The sequence below is a fragment of the Lissotriton helveticus genome, chromosome 11, assembly GCF_964261635.1.
Source record: "Lissotriton helveticus chromosome 11, aLisHel1.1, whole genome shotgun sequence".
Classification (NCBI taxonomy): domain Eukaryota; kingdom Metazoa; phylum Chordata; class Amphibia; order Caudata; family Salamandridae; genus Lissotriton; species Lissotriton helveticus.
Genome location: NC_136072.1, coordinates 780280702 through 780303432, shown reverse-complemented (window position 1 = coordinate 780303432; position 22731 = coordinate 780280702). Strand labels below are relative to the sequence as shown.

Genomic DNA, 22731 nt, shown 5'->3' with positions numbered 1-22731 from the left:
GTATGGCTACTGAAGTGGAGTGTCGCCAAGGGATATTAAGCAGAATCCGTGCTGCCATATTTTGCACAGACTGTAGTTTGTTCTGGATGTATTTGTGTGTGCCAAGGAAGAGGGTGTTTCCATAATCCAGTTTCGAAAACACTAAGGTGGTGATCAGTGTTTTCCCTGCCGAAGCAGGTAGGTATGGCAAGAGTTTTTTTATTTTCTTCAGCACGAAGAATGCGGCAGAGACCACCTTGTTGACATGATAACCAAAAGATAGCCTGTTATCAAAGATCACTCCCAAATTCCTAACCTTAACAGTTGGAATCGGGGGGAACCCATCTGACTGGGCCACCAAGTTGGGGACCATTCGGGAGAGATCTTACCGAAGGTCATGACTTCGGTTTTCTCTGCATTAAGTTTCAGGCAGTTACTGTGCATCCATGATTGTGCATCCAGTAACCCCTCCTGAAAATTAGCTGCTACCACTGGACCGTTCTTGTGTACCGCCAACACAAGCTGGGTGTCATCCGCGTAGGTAGTTAATCGCATCCCATGTGATTTAATAACCCTCGCCAAGTCCGCAACATAGATATTAAAAAGCGTGGGACTTAGCGAGGATCCTTGAGGGACTCCACAAGGCAGTTCAGAAGTGGGTGAGTAGTAGTTACCCAATTTGACTGCCTGTTTGCGATTAACTAGGAAGGAGGCTATAAGATCTTTAGCCAGATGGCTAATTCCAAGGGCTGCGACACGGTCGACCAAGATGACGTGGTCGACCGTGTCAAAAGCAGCTGACGGGTCCAATAAGATGAGCACTGCAGCACCTCCCGAATCCATGATCTCTCGAATTTCATCCGAGGCCTTTATCAGTGCTGTCTCAGTTCCGTGTCCCTTCCGGAACCCGAACTGAGCGTCATCTAGGAGTTTATGTTGTTCAATAAACTCAGAGAGCTGTTTATTCATTACTGCCTCCACTATTTTGGCAAGGAATGGGAGGCAGGCAATTGGCCTGTAGTTAGAAGTGATGGTAGGGTCTAAGGATGGCTTCTTAATCAAAGGTTTAACAATAGCCTTCTTCCAGATCTGTGGATAGACACCCATCTTAAAGGTGGAGTTACATATGCTGGTCAGCGGCTGGGTAACCACATTGTGTAGTTGGTTCATTATGGTCGGAGGACATGGGTCCAACGGAGAGCCTGATTTAATCTTGCCAACAAGTGCGTTGACCTGATCTTTGGTAAGATATTACCAGATATATTTGAGAAGCGCATCGAGTGTTGTTGAATTGTGGCAATACATTTTGTAATAAAAGAGTTGACAGTTGTCAGATTGGTGTAACAAGCCTCTGACTGATTTCTGACTGCTCCTGCCTATAAAGAGGCTTAAACAACATATTCTGTAGATATTGGATCACATCCCATGCTCCTGAATGTCTCAGTTGATTCTCTTGACATCTTATGATTATTGCCAGATACATTTACTGAGAAGGTATATACAGTAGGGGTTTGTGTTTATTCTTCTTTTTTAAGCTTGTTGGTTTGTGTTGCTTGGAGTTTCAAAGTTGGGTTTCCATTACTTCACATTTTAAATAAACAAACTAAACTCAGCATTGGATTTTGAAGTATTAAAATCAGTGGATAAAAAATTAGGCCTAGAGGTGCAGAATAAGGCCTGATCCTCACAGTTTCAAACTGTAAATTAATTTCTATCTGAATTACTGTACAGATATTGCTTAAGTGGCCAATTGTCCCGTAGATTACCAGGGCCAAAATCGAGTAAGAAGTTGAATTGGGGTAGGACATAAGTTGGGTTGAATATAAAAGTGCTTGGGTGTCCAGCGCTGGCTGAATCCATTACAGAATTTCCAGATATCCGCATGGGATGAACTTATGTACATCTAACCTAAATCAGCTAATCAATGGTTATCCTCATAAAGTGTCATGGATCTAACCCGGGTGCCAATGTTGGACACAAGTAAAACTTGACAATTACACCAGCTCTGACCCTATCCTTACCCCCTGTAATTGCTACGATAACAATTGAACCATAACCTTAATGTGATATTTTTGTTGAACACACTATTTGGTCTTCGAAATTGGAAGATTGAAAGAAAAAAACAACTTACTTTCGAAAATAGGTATATAGTGCTATGGTGTCACCTTGGGGGTGCTTAATTCAGGCGTTTGGGACAGAGATATAGGGGGGGGGGGGGAGATTGCTCGATATCTGCCTCAGTATTTGGTACAGATTAATTTGCGTCATAAGAAGTCTCCAAAGGTGAGAACCATAAAGAGACCTCACTGGCCCTCTCCTAGAGGTGGTCACAGCCCTTCTCCGACCACTGAACTCGAATAGGTTCTGACCAGCATGTATGGTCCCTTAAGCATAAATAGTAAAATACTATGGACTATTTGCACAGCCTACACAAAAACAGGTGCTGTTATTACACAACGTTAAGGAACGTGTTGATGGACCTCAGAGGGAAGGCAGCCGTGATTAAAACCAGATGCAGATTTTTGCAACAGGCGCATTAGCCGACCGGGCTGTCTAGAACACATGTACCTGAAAGGGGGAGGGAGGAAATGGATAACTGTGCACCTGCGGTAAACCGACGGATGACAAACTGTGCAGACACAGAACTGCCTCCAGGTGGCACTTTGAATCGCGCTGATAGAGGGTGGTTACGTCTACAAAGAGGGAAGCGTGCGGCTTCCACGGGCGGGAAGTTCAAAGTACCCCCCGGGGGCCAGCGTTTGAAAGGCCGGATATGGAATTCCCACTGGCACTAGGCCCAGCATGGGATAGGGGCTAACTGCACAGGAAGAGCGTTGACCCCGCCCCGACGGCCCCATCTGAAGTGGAAATGTAGGCAAATGATGCTACAAAGGAGCCGTTTCCGCTGTCCCGACATCTACGAAGGTACGGCACTTACAGGGCTCGGGTAGCACTTTTCGGTTCTCCTGGATACATCAGGTTACGCTATTCGATGTTTTGTCCCTCCTATAACTTCTACATTTAATCAACATGGTAAAATCTTTCACTTTTTTTGCATTTTTTTTATAGCGCCAACTCTACTCGAAGGTATTGGAGTGCTTTGCAGGAGTACCAGTTCCCCATTCTAATTGTGTCAAACGACTTCACATTTGACTCGTTATTGGTTACCTTGCTGGCTCTCAGCTGAGAGGCCAAATATTGTATGAACTTATTGGGTTTGGAGTCTAACGCCCTACTCGCCCGCTGTAGTGGTTTTGATGTGCACTGGTGGTGGGCAGTATGACAAATAGGCGCTGGGTGGCAATGTTAGGAGTTCGCACTGAGTGGTAGTGGGCGATGCCGGTAATATCTGGCAGTCTAGGCTGGCCCTGGGCTTTGAGTACAAGTCTGGTCTCAGACGCAGGCCCCAAGCGGAGAGAGGCCATTCGAGTTAGGTCACAGTGGTGCCCTGTACCTCGGAACTCACTCACTTCCAGGACATGACTGCTTTCCGTTTCCTTCTTTTGTAATTTCCCCTATTTGACATCACTTCCACATCATGTGACATCATTTCCGGAAATGAACATCAGTTTTTTTGATCAGAAAGAAAAAGGTAAGGAGCTAGAAGTCAATGGGGGAAACGATACACATTTTTTTTAAATGAGAACCTTTTATGGAGAAAAAAAATGCCAAAGCTCCACGAGACGAATTCAACTCAATAGTCTCAAAGTGATTTCTGAAAAACAGAGGTGAGACTTGAGAGGGAGCTAGGTTTCAGAAAAGATATGGCTCCATTTGAATTTTTAAGACATGGCGAATGGTCTGAAAAGCACTAGCCTGCTGTATCAATAGATAGAGTCCATCCAGACCTCCTTTCCGGATTTATAAATAAATAAATTGACATGTCTGGCCACAGTATCCACAAACCTGGGTTCCCATCCAGCCTAGTGTACCCACTGGCTTGGGTTCGTCCAGGCTTCCTTGTCCACTGCAACCACAGATCTGCTTCTGTACACGGCTGCATGGATAGGGAATATATATTGCGCAGTAAAGGCAATCCCCTTAGGGCATAGGTCTCACGGCTAGGCCCTCAAATGTATTAAAAAACCCAATTCTAATAAGGGTACACCAAAAGGGCCTGAAGGACTAGTCTTCGACTGTATCTGTAGCAATATCCGCCACAGGGCCCACGGTTAGGCTCTTCCACCAGGGATACAGTCCTGTGTAACATTGGTATCCTTAGCTATCATAGTCCAGTCGCACAATGACCTACTCGCACAATGACCTACTGCAAGGTCATATTACGGGCTATCGGAATGAGTCATGGTGATGGACTTCCATGGTGGTAAAAGTCTATAAGCAAATGCTGCCAAGGTTAGAGTTACAGACAACTCAGCCAGTGCTTAATTTGTATAAAAAAAAAGTGTCAGGGCCCTTCTTGAGAGACCCTTGCACCACTTATTGCCCCTGTGAGCGCTGCCAGTGACAGTAACAACCATCTCAATTCTGCAGGTGTGACAATTTTGACCATTACAGGTCAACCAAATCTAAAACAATGGTATTGGTGGCAGACCTTATTAATTTTTAACTTATATTGAATGATTAAACAGTGCTGCTCATTTAAGAATCGGATAGCGTCACTAGGTGGGAGACTATCATTAAAGACGGTGTTGGGAATAAAGTGCCGGAGCCGAGCACCGGAAACCACCTGGTCAAATTAAGCTCTGACCTCAGCCCAGCCACCTCATTACAGCAAAATGTGAGAGGTTATGGAAGTGATTTCACCAAACCTTTGGCCTCCCATGGCATCACAGGAAGTGACATCACAAAATATCACCTGATGATGCACCATGTTAATGCGCCTCGGCTCTTAAAGGGCACAAACTACCAGCTGCTGAACCAGGTAAACACATTGGCATTTTTATCAAAAACTGTTTTTTCCCACTTTTGAATGTAAGCTTTGTTTTCCAGTCACAAAAAAACAGTTGTGTATTTAAAAGAACTAGCTGATTGGACCTTGTGTCTTGATTCTAGTTACTTCTGTGGCCAGATTAATGAAATCACAGGGATTGCCAAGCAATTTCCTGCAGTGAGAAGCAGCAACACAAGGGAAGCAGGTATTACTGGCACTATCTCTGCATGATGTCCTTGGCTGTCTTCAATTTCATTTTGCATAATATTCGTTGGTCTGAACACCTGCTTCCATTTTATGGTGAATGCATTTTTGATCTGATCTGATAACACATTTGGCTTAGTGAATTAGCGGTGCTTCATTTTCATATATGATGAGACTATTAGTAATTTACAGTGTTTTTGTGACACGCTGTTTAATCATTAAAGTCCACGTTTGAAAATCAATTTGCATAATTTCTTTCATTGCTCAAGGTGAAACATTTTAAAAAGCCTCGAGTATATGGAGCTTGGTTAATTGTACTGGTTAGGTTCCCGACGTTATTTTGGCTTCCAACATGAGAAGTCCTATTTTAGGAAATACCTATAAATAATGTATGGCTCTGGTTTAGGCAATACAAGGTAGGATACTATGTTTTACAGGGGGTGGGGAATTGGCTAGGTTTTCCCTGCCAAATGTGTACATTGTAAATGAATTGCCTCACTAGGGCATTTAGTATTTGAATATATTAAGCATTAAGTTGCATAGGGCTATAGTGTGGCCCTTACACATTTGCCTGAATGCTCCCATTCCACCGGGGACATAATGGGAGGTAGACACAGCCTTACTTTTGTTTACCATTCTAGTCTGGTACATTACTCTTTGCATGCCAACTCACTCGTCTTAGGCGGGTGTTGCCCTCTTTTTGCTTTTATACACCCACCTGACAAATAAAATACGTTCATAGACTTTAGTGGTCTTTTCAAACCTATATCAACCTGCAAAAACAGTGTTTGACCTCCATTCACCCTAATGGGATCACCCACTTAGACACCCGACTTCACCCACATTTTTAACCCAGGAGGATGACAGGTATGTTAGCCCAAAAGGTTGAAGTTAAGTGAACGACACCTCCTCTCCCACAGAAGGCTTTAAAGCGGTCAATGGATGCCTCGTATTGAAAACATGGTGCTCCCAAAGATATATAGTCATAAGTACATAAGCACTGGCGGCCGCTAGCATGAAAAAGTGATGGGGCAGTGCGGGGGGGGGGGGGGGGGAACGAAAAAAGAACAACCTACTTCCTGACACCCGCCAACTTGCTGCGCTCTATAGCTCTCGATTCACAGGAGCTGCACACAAGCTACCAGACTCCCAGGCGCCAATCTAGACGCTGCTCTCATGCTGGTACTGCCAGGATGAAAGAAGCACCGGGACCGAGCCGAGCAGGCTGGTTTCATGCTCCAGCAGGGACTGGGAGCCTGTGCTCCTGAGCCCTGCTGAAATCTCCTACCAAGAGCCTGGAGATATTCAAGTGCGCATGTCGGTTTGGCCGTCTACAGATGGCCGGCCAAAACGACATGCACACTTGGCGCCCTGTGCCCACCACTCATCCTGTTGCTGATGGCCCCGCCCTTATGACTTGGCTGCGGCTCCCTCCTATATGTAAAATAAATGATAATAAAGCAGTTTTATTAATTGCTTTATTATCATTTTATTTTACATGTTTTCATGCTGTTTCCAGCAGTGGGGAGACATTCCTCTGCCATAACGAAGGAGACGCCCCCGGTCACACGGTATCCCTTGGCAAGTCATGTCTGCACCCGAGGTGGGTCAATGGGATTGCATCCGGGCTGGACTAGGAACCCAAATCAGCCCTGGCAAATTTTGTCAGATCAGCCCCCTAACGGTGCATATCGAGTGCGTCAAGCGAGCCTGACCACTACAGATGGAGCTTTTGGGGGGGATTCTCTCCCCAAGAAAATTTGAGGGGAAATGGTGAATTCTACAATACATTTGTCAATATATATTCAATTGTATTCGCTTTTAAAGCGCAGTAGCGCCAGATGTTCGGGAAACGTCAGTCTGGCCTTGGATTGCACGCACCTAAATTCCCAGATGCTGTCTGGAATTCAGGCCGAAGCTGAGTCAGGCTCTCGGAGCCCGGTCTCGTTCCGGAGCAGGGAGCGTCCGCGGAATCACTGCCTGACTTCCGGGGCACGTGTAAACCAAAACGTGCCGGCGTGGCCTCAGGTGAGAGATAATGAGTGCAAAGATACTGACGGGACGCTTCCCATTTGCCCCCAAGAGAAATCCGAACATTGTTAACCCGACCCACGCCCCAGGAAGCACTCCACACGTCAAGCACTTAAAGTATTCTGCTGCTGGGCCAGCACCTCTCAAATGTGATGGCCGGTATGAGAGCGGGAACTGTCATTTTTTTTATACATAAAATACGATCACAAAAAGCACACCACCGAGGAAAGTCACTAAAGTGAACAGGAAGACCTGCACCATTTCAAAATTGAGCCCAGAACGTCGATAAGCAGTAGCTGGGGTAGCAGGTTTTACCCAGGACTTTCCTTTTTGAGCTCATGGCACTTCATGTGTTAATGCTGGTCTCAGAATTCACGACGGCAGCAGCTGGGACAAAAAGCGAATAGGCTTCATATTTGCTTTTTGCCTTTCTATTCTAGCCCTTCAGCAGCCAAAGAGTTAGGAGGAAAGCTGGGAAAAGGGGATAACCGATGTCATCAGTTACACAAAGGGTGCATGACGTCACTTCCGCTAGCCCTGCCATTGTGATGAATTGACATTTGAGCACTGGCTGCACTTCACTGGGCCCCATAATTGGGCACAACAGAGAGACTGATGACATTGTATGAATCACTCAAACAATTTATGAACCCACTGAATAATGACACCCCCCTCCAAAGACAACCAGGTGGTTCCTCACTTGGGGAACCCATGTGAAGGGGTGCCATGGCCACCTCTGGGCCCGAGGCCTATGGTAGAGCTTGAAAACAAATTCTGAGGCCTTCCCCAGACCAACGGTAGTGACAAACACATCCACTCCTTCGGGAATGGCCTGCAAAGCACCCTCTCCCAATACATCGAAACTGCAATTCACAGATTGGGGGTGGCTTCTAAACCAATGGACGAGGCTAGCTCTCCCATAACTCACACCAAAACAAACAGCAGTGACCTTCAATTCACAATCCTTTAATCTAGCTCAGTGGGCTAGGCACTTGCTGCGAAGCTGGGCACTTTGAAGTCTGGCTGTCACTGGTTGGAGCTCGGGAGAGGGGAACCAAGCCAGTCATTTTTCTGCATCAGATACCGTGTGCCAGTAAGATGGGTGATATTGAAACAATGGGTGCCAATCAGTTGGGTACTAAGAATGCCCATCTAATAACATTGGGTTTCTTTTGTACACTTCATATAGTTATGCATAGTGATGGATGCCAAGCCTTTAGCTCCATAGACAGCCCACGTGCCCCAGGGTTCAGAGGGTCGGTTATCTCCACAGTTTGTTCTCTTAGTGCAGGTTGGTGCATGACTCAGCACTGGCCCTGGAAACCTGTGGAGGCCCCGAGTTTAGCACTTATGAACCATGCCCCGCCTGCCGCTGCTATCCAAGGACAAAACAGGCGTTTGTTTACACCTGTGGATGCCTCGGAGTACCTGTCATAGCCCGGGGGAAGAGAGCGGACAGCATTATTGAAATGCCTCTGTCCCAGACTTTGAGGCACTGACCGGCCTGTGACATTTCCAGATATTCTATTTGCAAGTCCCTCTCTGACCAGGAGGTCTATGAAAGGCCTGTGGGTTGCTCAGACACCCAGTCTTCTCCTACCTTCAGGAGTCTCACTGTTTGCCTGGCATTATATTTGCAGCCTTTTTAAGAGCGCAAGACACCCATCAAATCTTCAGGTCCTGGTATCATGTTTACAATGTGCGATTTGCCACCACAGCTTTTTTGGTAGAAAAATCTGTAATTTCACACATTTGTATAGAAAATTTAGACATATAGAAAGTGAGAATTTTTTTTTTTATAAGGCACTAACAGGCCAGACTGTGGTACTTGGTTTACTTCAGGACTACAAAAAGAGTTAGTGATTGAAAGATGGAAACCTCTTCAATGGCGGCGGGGGCTTCCTTGTGTGGGTTGGATTCAGCTTCAACCTAGAAACTTGTATTTATGAATGATACTATGCCCACCATGCCTACTTCTCTTCATTGCTGCACCCTTGTTTTTGCATTCCCTCCTTAGAAGGCAAGCATTGAAACTGCTCACTTTAATTGGGCCCTAACTCAGGACCCGACAGCCCTTGCATCCATGTAATGTAAGAGATGTTGGTCTAGACCTGGCTTTTTCAATTAGTTTGCTGTGTAGACCTGTCGTTTTCTACTTAAAACAGAAAAAGTAAAACCACATGTACCAGAATGCAAAGCAAATGAAGTTAAAAAACTGAACTGGTTGAGACATTTACACTTGACATCAGCTAAATTGAGAGTTCCGGGTCCTGCAAGAAATAGGTGAAGTCAGTCACGCTTCTCTTCACCTCAGCGATGTCACACTCAGTGACTGTTTCTATGGTGTTCGATGGAAATTATTGAAAGCTTCCATAGGACCACCCATGGCACACTCACAAAAAGGTCAATGGATCCTATATCAATGTAAATTTCGCCGAGATCACACCCGCTCTTCGCTCCCAGAGACTTTAAAGTGATCACTAGGGGATCAGTCCAACAGCGTTCATGGGGATCTCTGAACCACAGCAGGGCTCGAGTCGGGGTACCACGCGGGTGGACGGCGTCCCCCCACTTATTTTACTGGGAGCTTGATCACTATAAACTGCAACTGAGTGAAAGCCACCTTTCATGACGTCACTTCCTGTCGTGACGTCAGCGTCCTCCCCCCAACTTCTTTTTTTAGGACTTGTGCCCTGCCCACAGACTTTAAAAGGGTACCTTGACGCTTACACTCAGACTTCAGTGGGATTCCTCGAGAATAATATCTCTGAACTTAATTGGGATCCCTCGATTATCGACCCCATAGACTTTAATGGGGTTCCTCGATGGTGGCACTCATAGCCCTCGGTGGCTTGCGGACGGTGACGCTCACGCTCCCGGGCCTTCAGGAGAGCTCCCTCGCCCTCACCTGACAGCACTCCTGGGTGCAGGCCGCGGTCTCATTACCGTGCTGGCGGGACATGAAGGGAGGTAATTGTTGGGTAGAGCGACACCTGGGTAAACAGATGCACTCCAAGACGTCTACCGTGGGAACAGTGGCGCATCCAGGGTGTGAGAAAAACCCAAAAAGATCAGGGCCGGTCCCACCTTCCCCGCCCATGTCCCTGCCAGGCAGTCCCTCCTCTGCCAGGAATGTGCCCGTCATCGCAAAGAATGTCTTAGCTCATCACAATAACACCAGCCGGACTGCGTCATCCCAATGCCGGAATAATAATGCATTCAAGACTAGAATAGCATCACCTCTCTCAACTGACAGCACCCTGCACGGTTCTCCCATGAAAGCCAGGCACCGTCTCTGCAGAGGGCACCTTCCTCCTCAAAATTACACTCACCCTCGTTCTAGAAGGCATCTTGGGTCTTCCTCCTCAAAATTAAACTTAACTATTTCTGCAGTCAGTAAACTGCGGCTTCCCCATCAAAATAACACGAACCATGGATGCAGAGGGTACCCCGAGCCTTCCTCCTCAAAATTACACTAACCCTCGCTGCAGGTGGCACCCAGTTCTTCCTCCTCAAAATTACACTGACCCTCGCTGCAGGTGGCACCCTAGTTCCTCCTCAAAATAAAAGGTAACCATTTCTGCGGTCAGTAAACTCCGGCTTCCCCATCAAATAACACGAACCATGGATGCAGAGGGTACCCCGAGCTTTCCTCCTCAAAATTACACTGTCCATCACTGTAAACAACACCCCGGGCCTTCCTCATCAAAATAACACTAACCACACATACATAGGGCAGCCCTGGCATTTCTCCTCAAATTAACCTCAACATTCTTGGCAGACAAATAGACGAGGTCTTTCTCCTCTCTCAAAACACACCCACCTTCACCAGACAGCACCCTAGATCACCGGTTTCATAAAAGTCGCACCACCTTCCCTGAAAGGACCCTGGAGCTGCCTCTTTGTAACACCGCCAACCATTTCACATGGCAGCACCCTGTACCACCCTCCTAAAGAAAACCATCACAACGTCTTCTAACAGAACCCTGAGCCTTCTCACGGTTTGTGGCCTGTGTTATTTTGTAGATTATATAAGGAGGGAACTAGGGCAGATCACTTGATGAGAGAGGCACGAGGCCCAATTTTCTGTGATCGGGAGACTGTCCTGTAAGAGGTATTGCCTCCTCGTAAGTCTTTCTCGCCACCGGAGATACAGAGGGAGCTTCAGCTCCGCACCATGTGGCGAGGAAGACAATACTCGGAGTGATGAAGATTACTGGTAAGTAACCAGGGCATTCCCTGTATTCAACATGGTGGTGCCCCTGGTGCTGGCACAGTTAAACGAAGGAGACGGAAGAAGGGATGGTTTTATTTCCAGGTGAGGTTCAGCTTTTGCATACTGGGAAGCCTCTCTACTGCAACCCTGACAGCACCCTTGCTCGAGTACTTATACCTCACTAGGCCTCCTGCACCTCAGGCCCAAACCTCAGTCTTCCCAAGAGCCTCATTTCCAGATCTTCGGAGCCCCCTCTCAACCAGAAAGCACCAGCTCCCTCCCTTTCTCAGTATGCAAGGCCAGTCTTTAAAAAAAAAAAACTCAAAATAAAACACGCTTCGCTGTGGAAAGTGCATAGGTTTAGAATTTGTCTGCAGTCATGACTGCTGTAATGCAAGGCTACAACACCTGAATGTTTCCTATCACTTATGTTATTCACCTCCTGCTAGTAGTGTATGCAGGGCCTTATCCTGGGTGGGAAACAGCAATAACAACTGTGCTAACCACGCGTTGTCTTTGCAATACGATCGGAACAATGAATGCGCCTTAACCACGCATGCCCTTACAACGACATGCCTTAGGTAAAGTGGTGTTGGACTTTCCCTACTGTTGCACGGACTGGAGTTGGAATAGTAAATTATACCGTCCCAAAGTCCAGCGCTTTCCCTAAGACAAGCGGTTGTAAAGACCTGCGTGGTAAAGGAAGGAGCGGTTAAGACCATGTGTGGTTTTGTCATACAACTGTATAGTGGCCCTGGAAGGGATGAGACAGTCCTCTGCAGAGAAGCACCACTGACACAGATTACAGATATCCACATTGAGACATGGGGTGGCTTACTGCTGGACATGGGGTGCCCCCGCAGGGCCAAATGCTCTCAGAACCACCCAGCCCGTAGTATAATACGGGAAGCTTGACAGGTGCCCCCTGCCTTTGCCTCACTCTCCTCCACTCTCATTTTCAGTGCTGAGGTTTGTAGGGCAGGACCAGGGGGGCAGGGGCTAGGGTGAGATTATCTCGAAGTATGGGGAGGGAGCTGAATAGTCTGGCTGTAAACATGGAACTACCTCCTATCACCTCAGCCCGTGGCATCACCTCCAACATGATCCCATCTGGGGATCACAGTGCAGTGCACTACTTCGACCACCCGTCTCCAAACAAAGCGCTTGGCACTACATGTCAATCACCGACCACCTCAACACCCTGCCTGGCCTCTAACATGGACCCTCAGCCTATCACAGTACTCAGTGCTGCCTCAGAGATCAACCCCTCCACCAATCACAGCAACCGGACTGTCTCTTACAAAACCCATCGACCGGCCACAGCAGCCTGCGCTACCTCAGACACCAACCTGTCCACCAATCACAGCAACCCCTCGGCCTGTCACAAAATGGACTACCACTGGTATTACCCCCCCCCCCAGCCGTCACAAGGCATTGTATAGCTCCATCACTCACTTGCATCACTGCTGCACTGCCTCTGACGTCACCACGGCACACCCATCACTGTAACAGCTGCAGCATCCATATATATTACTTCAGCGCCCCCTGTAACTTCGTGCATCACCTTTTACAACTTCCTGCACTAACCCATACATCACTCACCTATCAATGCATGCAGCACTGCCTCCAATGTCACCCCTCCACCAATCACAGCACCCTGTGGCACATGTAGCATGACCCGTTTACCAATCACACCACCCTGTGCTACCTCATACATCAACCCTCCAACCATCATAACCTATACTGCACCTAATAACACCGGACTTCACCACTCACTGAGCACTGCACATGCTCTCACCTCAGCCTGCACGAGTTCTTACGCCACCTTTCCTTCTATCACAGCAGCCTGCACACGCTCTGACGTCTCCTCGTCAATCACAGCACTCCACAGTAATGCCTGTGTTACCTCACGCATACACATATTGCAACACCTTGCCCTACTTCTATCAGTGTATTTATTGAGTGTACCGCCCATACTGGATGCACAAAAATACACCATGTAGTAATAACAGGCAGTGGGGCTTCGGACGTGCACTCTACCAGCTTTGCAAGCAGGGTGCACCAGAAGCAGCTTTCAGGAGCATTCAGTCAGAAAATTGGGGTCTTTTAGGCTGGCCTTGAATACTGCATCTCAGTCCGTGGAAGTTTCTGATTTTCAGGGCATTTGTGAAGAAACCCTATTGCGCAACAGAGTTTTCATTTTACTTAAGGAAATATTGATGCAGAGATGGCTCCACCCCCCCCCCCCCCCCCCCCCCCAAGTCTTTGCCGCTTCGGTCGGTTTATGTGCCAGGTATTTCCGGGTATGCCCGTGCTTTGCATCACAGAGGAAGAAGGCATTCTGTGTTCCTTAAGCCTCTATGGCAAGGCCACTGAAATTATACGAGTCTGTCGATTTTTTTGCAGAAGTATGCATTTGCCACATAATCCATCACCAGCTGCATAGTTTGCAGATTTTAACACGAATGATTCTAGCTCAAACGGATCTGCCGTGCAAGGCCATTCACAAAGCTAGACTGGTCGCCTTTCAGTTGATTCTTGCTTGATTTGGACTTCAACCGGTACTAATGAAGTGAACATTTTGCACAGACAGTGTTAACATCCAGAAAAGTGTCAAGATACTGAAGTAATCCTATCACAAAATGTGGCACATTATTTTGTAGTTTCAGGCTCAACAATTTAGTCAATACTGCTGCCTAATTGGGTCTTCCAAGGCCGCATAATTCCAGTGGCCCAATGTACCGGCTCTAAGTCTAGCCAATTTAGTGGAAAAAGGGATTGATATATTAATCTTTCCTATTTCCGGAAATGAGAGTGCAGCACTCATTCATGCAGTCAGTTGGGTATTAAGGAGGCCTATGAACAGATAAGCAGTAGGATAGGAATGACCCGGCAGACATTACAAGACGATTGCAGAGTTAGACTGTCGGGCGATCCCATGAAACATGCACCGAGCTGTACTGTGAGGGCAGTGATGGCGTGGGGCTGCTTCAAATGAAAGGGGGTGTCCGAAGATTCTCACTGCTTGGGAGCAAATCATAAGGAAAGTGGGTGGGTTGTTCCAGTTGAGGGTGCCATGTTCTAGCGGCTGACAATCCGAATCACAAGGCGGGGCAGACGAAGATGACCCATGAGGCAAGATGGGCAAGGGCATGGACATTTTGGGTTGTGAGAAGATTTTTTTAAATAAAAAATAGTGCTTAATACTCCATTTTGCCATTTCTAAGCACTGTACAGAACCGCAATTACCTAAGCGCTGTACAGAACAACAGTTACTGCTACCTGTATTAAAAGTACTAATTTCATAGACCTACAGCTACATTGATCTTGCCAATATCTGACCTGCAGGTCCCACCAGGCCCGGACTGGCCGTTGCAGGCACCGGGCAATCCTCCGGTCGGCCGCGAGGGTGGGGACCGGTTTTGTTACAGGGTCGTTTTTGCAGCATAGCTGCAAAAACGGCACTGTAACAAAATCGGCCGAAAACCGGCCCTAGCAAAGAGCGCGGTCGCACCCCCCAACCCCCCGGGGGGAGGGGCGGCCAAACACTTTACCAGGGCCAGTTTCGGTTCCCAGTCCGGCCCTGGGTCCCACAGATGTAAGCAGCGCGCGCTTAACTCACAGGAGCTTCCTTGAGAAACCTGCAGATGCTCCTGTGGCCCCCACCGGCCTGTTTAGTGCCAATGGGTTACCTGTGACTGAGCAAAACCCAGATGATGAAGCATGACACCTAGCTTGCTGGGTGTGTGAGGGTTTTAGTTCCGAAAGGGGGCTTCCCCCTCTTTCACCTTCCTTGGTTCTTCCATTCCTCCAAACTTTGGGAACCGTGTATCCTTTTTGGTCTGACTACTTCAGGGGCTTATACACTGGACCCCGGTAAACATTAGCCCCCCCCCCCCCTAGTTCCCCCATTTGTTGTTCAATTACCTGTGAAGGTACCAGGGTTCGCGTGGGTCCCTGGAACACTTTTTCCAAGTAGGCTGACATAGTGGAACAAGCACAAAGTCAGACTATCAATGTGTGAGTCAGTCTGACAAGATGGGAGAGGCAAGACATCAGTCACACAGTATAGAGGAGATAGCTTGTTATTTTCACAATATAGTGGAGTCACAAATTCAGTCTGACAGTATGGGAGAGTCAGTATATCATTCTGATAGTATGCGAGATGAAGTATGTCAGTCATGCAGAATGTTGGAGTCAGTATGTGTCTAGAAGTATGAGAGAGTTGGGGTGCCACCCTGTAAGTACAAAGGTGTCAGTATGAGACAGTACGTCAGTCTGACAGTCGGAATGTCAGTCAGCCGGTACAGGAGAGGCAATATTAAAGTCTCGAGGTATTTATCACAAAGCAATATGTCGGCATGACAGTGCATGAATAACAGAATTTCAGACGGACTGTGAGAAACTGTAAGAAAGGCAGCAGATGAGATAGCCCAGAGGGATAACGGCCTTGCTGCAGAGGTCTGTATGGAACCAGCTGGTTGGATTTGTTATTGAAACCAATCAGAATCACTGAAACTGGTCACAATAACATTTGTCACAGATAGTTCTGTTTGTAGTGTGTGCTATGAGTGGTCGACAGTATGACAAACAGCCTTTACGGACAGGTTCCCTCCAGCCCGGGCAGTTACTTCCATCCTGAGAAGGACAGTATAAGAGAATCCAGACATGGGGCGCAGGTCATCCTAGCCTCCTGGTCCTGGTCCCAGCCCGATCGGCCTTCTGAAGCACCAGCCTCTTTGGGAATCCCATTCCAGGCCTGCCCTCCTTCACTCAAAGAGATAGTGAAATGCTGGGACGGACTGGACAATAAAAGGAGCGCACCTTTTATTGCCTCCTAAACCATAGGCACAGTCGGAGAGTCGAGATCTGTTATGGAAAGGAAATGTGGAGGGATCCCAGGGCTTAAAAGACAAAACAACTATTACATGACCTCACTCTCCAGGCCCCAACACAGTCATTACAGGTACGCACCAGGCATTCCTTTCCGGGGAGATCACAACGCTAAAATTACAGGGCTGAGGCGCATTAGAGGACTCGTCAAGAGCAGCAGGAAGCGATCATGTGTACGTCAGACAGCCCACGGCTGCTAGGGGTTTAGGGAAGCACCCCAGAATGATGGTTATTGGTGTATAAAGTCCAAAAAGATCAGAAGCTAAAGGGGATTGGCGCACTATGCAATCTGACCTGCACGCCAGATCAGATGCCAGCAGCGAGTGTTTAATTCTCTAAGCCTCATCCCAGGGCTTTAAGTGGGAAAAATAAACTGGTGGTGCTCTAAAAGGGGTGTGGCACATTTCTTAAAGGGGTGTGGCCTATCCAGGTAGGGGTGTGGTCTAAATCAAGATAACTAGAATTGTGTGCTTAAGAAAACCATGAAGTCGCATCCAGCAAAGGATAATAAAATAGGCAAAAAAGTATATTTATTAAGTATAAGCCCCTGTCACTCACAAACCAGACCGTCAATACACAACCAGGCAAAGGCACACAGAAAAGTTGAACAGGAAAATAGCCGCTTTCTAAAAGTGCTATTTCCAAACTTAGAATTTAAAAACCATCTTCACTAAAGGATGTGTTATTAAATTCGGAGTTCATGGATACCAGATTCCATATGTCTATCTGGCCGTGATGGGAAGATATGCAGGTAAACATGTTACACAGCATTCCCCATGTTATCATATAGGCAAGATAGCCTTTCAATAGTGAACAAGGAAATTGGCAGTATTTCACTATCAAGACATGTTACCCACACTAGTAACACCAAACAAAAACCGGGATGTTTGGTCACCCTACCATTGACCTTTGAGGCCCGAAAATAGAGCCCCCCTTTCGAGGCCCCCCCCAAAGAAAACTGGGAGGGGGGCTCAGACCCCCACCACTTAAAGCCCTGCCTCATCCTATGCTTTTGACATGTTGTGGGGGCCACATCAGCCACCTATTCCCTGCCCCCCCCTCGCCGTTCTTATCTCCCCACCAGACCCTATCCACTATTTCTTTGTATACACTGAATATTATTGTTTTGAAACAAATGACACGAGATTAGATAGCCAGGTGAATAATGGTGATAAAACATGTACACAACTTGCATCACAAGACAATCCTCACAGTAGCATTGGTCTGGAGCAGTCCTCAGTATTTTAACCATTTCCTCCATAGTTTCCCATGTTTCTTGGGGCAGCCGCTTAATTCAAAGCACCTCTTCCCCTTTGGCGTCCCAGTCCATCGCCTGTTTCTAGTGGACGCGGGGAGGAGGCAGAATTCCACATATTCGCCATTTCTCTCTTGGCCAGCACAGTCCCAACTCCCACCAAGGTCCTGTCCCCCACTGTGTCACTCACCCCACCTAGGACTCCTAAGAGCCTTACCTAGCTCTGTGGCTGGGTCTATCGGCTTCCCCAATACTCTAGAGCAGTGGGGGAAGGTAGCCTGCCAGCATTGTGCAATTTGAGGGCATTCCCATACCAAGTGGAAAAAAAGTGCTTGTGGTTCTGGGCAGCGCCAACAGCCTGATGTTCGGTTTTCAAACTATTAAGAAAACAAGCCAGAAGCCACAACCTACAGGCTGCAGCCTTTGAACTTGACTTTGCTCTCTGTGTCGTTCAGGTTGATTGACAGGTGTGGCTGGTGAGTAGACGTTTTCCCACCCTGCTATCATCCCAGACCCACCTCATCACATTAAATGAATTATGCAACAATTATAATAATAAAAGCATTAAAGCCTGCTTCTGAGGGCTATAATTAATTTTACAACTGTCTCCCAGAGTGACAGGCCTGTGCCACAGTTGGGGGTTCTATAACGAGGGGGGGGGGGTGAGTTATTAACTAGCTAGAGTGCTCTAATTGGATCCCAGCCCTTCTGCCAGACGCAGACGGGCTATAATGCTATTAGAACACTCGTCCCCACTGTGGGCATAATATTATAGAGTAAAGACTTAGAAACTGCAGGTAAGCCTAGGAATGTTGGAGCAGGCCTATATCAGCCATTATTGAGCCGGAGCCTCTTCCTTGTCTTCAATGGAGCTCTCAACATTCCAATGGTCTAATCACAATTACAGCCCCTGTTAGACCCAGATCCGGTACAGAGGCACTGAATTGTCAGTTGACCAACTCTAGAGGGCAATTATTTTACCTACATTGCAGAAATCAGGTTCTCCGGCCCAGTAAAGGCACAGGGACTTCGGTGAGATGTCCAAGATCACACAGTGTGTACGCTAGGATATGCTGAAACTTCCACCAGGTGTGTCATTGTGCCTATAGCTGAAGTGGCAGGTCTGAACAAGGTGGTCTTACTGGGACGTACATTTACCCTCCAAATATTGCGGATCCAAGGAATAAAATGTCAAAAGACTTAGAAAAACCCGTGTGTGTTGGGGTGTGCTCTAAGAACTCACAGACAGTTTAGAAATGTAGAAGGTATTTGAGGCAAGGTGGCAGTGGCTTACCTTATCCTGAGATATTACAAGATTTTATGCTGAGTTTTCACCAAGAAGAGGGATCTCAAACCAACCCCATTTCCCTAGTTCACAAGAGACATCGAGACATTCCATGCCAGGTATAAGTTGGTCACCAGATACGGAGCCCTTCCATGGTACTCGTGAATAGCCCATTCGTACTGTTGATTTACACATGCATTCTGGTTCTTTTGGACCTCTATTAACAATGGGAGGCACATCCAATGATAATATTACCCACTGATACTGTACGTAGTGCCCCTGAGTTCTCTGCACACACAGGAAGGCAGGTCCTGCACAGTGCACACTCTTGGATGTACACACTGAAAGGCGGAAGCACCGACTGCACTGCGATGTGTGATTTAAATGACATTCTGTTCTGGGTCACTACTACCATGATTTCTTGCGCTGTAATGTGATGGGACGGTATACAGCTCATCACAGCCACACAGGGCCAGCTTTAGGGCAGTGCGACAGGTGCGGCCGCACAGGGCGCGGACCTTGGATGGGGAAGGGGGGTGCTGTGTTTAGCAATAACTTATGACTGGAGAGATATGGGGCACTTTTGCCTGGAGGTAGTGAGAGAACCCGAGCAGGTGGTCCTGGGGTGGGGGCACCACAAATGACAGTCGCACCGGGCGCTTCCAACGCTAATGCGGGCCCTCAGCCACACTCCGGATACTGACTACTTTTGGTGGGCTTAGGTGGCGCCTAGAAGGCCTCAAGAATGCACAGAAAAAACACACTGTGGCACAGTGGGTTGGGGCGAGTTGCAGCGCTCCTTCCGTAATATGCAGGTCATGGGTTTCCATCTCTGCATTTCATCGTCTCGATAGCAATGACATGCAGAGGCGGCGCTTCCATTGTTGCAGCAGGTGCAGTGGCACCGGGCCAAAGACCCGGTGGACCACGGACCCTGAATATTACTGTATTTTATCATTCAAACAGCAGCCGGGAGTGGGGGAGGGGACATTTCCTTCCTTGCACACTGGACACGCTACTGAAGATAAACTATCCAGTACTTTTATTAAGGACTTGTCCCAGCAGAGAACGGGTCAGGACCCTACGTGCGCTGCACTGGGACCGGTGTGGGGTCAGCCCTTACACAAATGCACAGACACACGTACATCGACGATCCAGATTTAGCGCCCTAAAACTTACCTAAAAGGAGCAGCGCTACGTCCCTCGCCGAGAAGCGCATTGTTGCAGTACTGGGACTAGGGCACGGGGCTCCCTCTTGCTTCAGTGCAGATCGAGAGATCGCGGGCGGACCCAAGAGGCAACCGCTTCACCTGGTGGCCCGGGGCGCGCAGCCCACGCGCACCGGTGCCGGGCACGTCTGGCGAGAGTTTCCAGCCTTCGGTGCGATCCCAGGAGATCAAAGTTGTGGAAACGATTTGAAAGAATCCATATGAAAATCAACCATTAAAAAGTGTCAGCGCTTTGAGGAACGCCGCACTTTCGGTCACCCCTGGTGCTGTGCGTCGGGGAGCGTAAAGCGCTTTAAGCGTACTCCTGAGAGGACCGCCCCGGCGTCTTCCTTGGACACAGCCTTCAAAACACACACTCAAGTCCAAAGACGTGGATCGCAGTTCTCTGCTGCTCCTTTCCTTGGAGGTTTTGTTTTCTAACCCGCAGGTGGCTCCTCTTTCGGACTCGAGGGTTTCTTTTGGATGAAGGAGGGGGTTCGTTCCCTTACGCCACCTCTGGTGCCTGCTGCGTCCTCCCGTGATCACGTCCGCTCGGCTATCCTGGAGATGTGTGGCTGGCTCCTCGGCTGTACCTGCCCAAGGCTTACTCAGCCGAGCCCCGCCATCGCCCCGCCCCTCGCCCCGCCCCCAGCCAGCAGAATCCTGGCTGGAGGGGGCGGGGAGGCAATCCTCAGGCACTGAGCGGACGCCTCCTGGGCTAGTAAATGAGGCATATTCATTCATCTAGGCGGACCTCAGCCGGACCGCCCCAAGATATTATGCTTTTTTTGTGTATATATTCCTCCTTTGTCATCGCGTTTTACTCATCCTTAGGATACTCACTCTTATGCATCTAATGTAGTGTTTAACGGACAGGTGCGATACCGCGCTTCACGCGGCCACAGATGCACGTTTTAATTACCATCTCTCTGGTTCTCAACATTAGAGCGCCTATAAGTCATTCAATTGAGAAGGACGGGGTAGGAGTAACGAAGGCACTCGCTCTACCGATCTTGGAAGGAAACCTGTGGCTGGTAGATTGCAGACATAGCTCAGCAGTACGTGCTTAAATCCACTGAGCTATATACAGAAGATACTGCTACTGAGGTGGTAAGAGTGGTATTTTATGTGTATGAATGAACGCGCGAGGTTCTCTCTCTGTGACACTAAGAGTCTCGCAGAGGTCGCCCCCTAGACCTGTTATTTTGCCACCAAACAGATAAGATACTGCCTCCGGGAAGTAGGGTGACGACTCTGTGGGCCAGTGACACTCAGCGGCCACCCGGACTGTGGCGATGTCTGACTACAGTAAATAGTCAAGAGTATTGTACTGGCAGTAGTCCTTGGAGGAGAAATCAGACACTTGTGCAGCAGCGCCACCCAGCGACCAAGCATTGTTTAAGATCCCAGGAGAAACAGGTACATTCGGTAAATTCCCAATGAACAGGCACAGATGGGCTCCCTGAAAGGGGTAAACAGACTCTTCTCCAGCAGTGGCGCCCAGTGCTCAGCCTCATAGTGGGGTGGGCTAAAGCTCTCTTGTGGAGCAGGCTCAGATTCTGAAGAAAGCGATGCACCAAACACACTAAATGGCTAATCTCACAGTGACATTGTATAAAGGGGGCAGCCATGTCTTTTTTCCCAGGGCATCACAATCCAAAATGTGCAAGTACGTTTTTCTTAGTTGTGAGTAGATTGCAAACCCCCCAAAAACCGAACAAAGAGACAAAGTCTAGCCCAAACTTCAATACAAACAAACAATGCCATGTCCTCAATACAAATAACCCACCAGCAACCCAGGCTCCTCCAGACTTTAGTGCAAAACTGCTGAACTGAAACGGTTGAATTAATCTGAACCACTGTATCCAGGATCCATTTTTATTGCAGTATTTAGAGATTGTTTATGAAATTACAGCCATCGGCCAACCATATGCAAATCAGCGTTGCCCCTTACCTAAAAGTAAACCCAGATCTGTGACTGGGGGTGAATGTTTTGCCAATGTGCAACATTCCGTCCATCATCATGTGGGAAGGGTATACCCAGACGTGGGTCCTGTGCTCACTACGCCACTGGAGTCAAGCTATCCCGGCTGATGACTGCCGATAGCCAGAAACCGGTCCAAGGATGCTTGATTCCGGTCCAGGGAAGACATGGCTTGGCAGTTCGGGCTGGACTGTTCCCATGAGGCACATGGTCAAGACTGATTTGCATATGGCATGTCTGAACTGGGGTGGCATGGTGAGCATAATAACAATGAATTAAACCCAGATCTGTGACTGGGGGTGAATGTTTTGCCAATATGCAACATTCCGTCCATCATCTTGTGTTTTTTGCCTTACCTAAAAGTGACAGCTCAGCTCAAACTTCTAGGACGTGGGTCTCCTGAACAGAAACTTAAGCTGGCTCAGATAGACATCTTTTGGCCTTGGTGGGCCTCACTGATAGGGTCTAGCCATTAATGGTGCAGCAGATGCAGTGACACCAGACTAATTGATATGTGGGGTTCCCCAGGGCTCCTCTCTCTCTCCCCTCCTTTTTAATTTGTATCTCTGTCCTTTAATTCGTTCACTGAGGGAAAGGGAGATAGGAACATACAACTATGCTGATGACCTTCAGTTGGTGCTTGACATCAATTCCTCAGTCTCCTCAGTATCCAACCTTCAAGACACAATGACCTTCATTAGCAACTGGATGAATACCAACCAACTTAAGTTGAACCCAGATAAGACCAAGCTTATTCTCACGGATGGTGCTTCCAACCGGTGGCA

The 22731-nt window shown here is 47.9% G+C and overlaps 1 protein-coding gene across 1 annotated transcript in view; it reads right to left on the bottom strand.

Moving 5' to 3' along the window:
- TGFA (transforming growth factor alpha) overlaps window positions 1-20535 on the bottom strand; it is a 60608-nt gene extending 40073 nt beyond the window's left edge. Inside the window, exon 1 of the mRNA XM_078666695.1 lies at window positions 19934-20535. Coding sequence (XP_078522821.1) covers window positions 19934-19973 — 40 coding nt within the window. The 5' untranslated portion in view covers window positions 19974-20535. The remainder of the gene's footprint in view (window positions 1-19933) is intronic.
- Between the last annotated feature and the right edge of the window lie 2196 nt (window positions 20536-22731).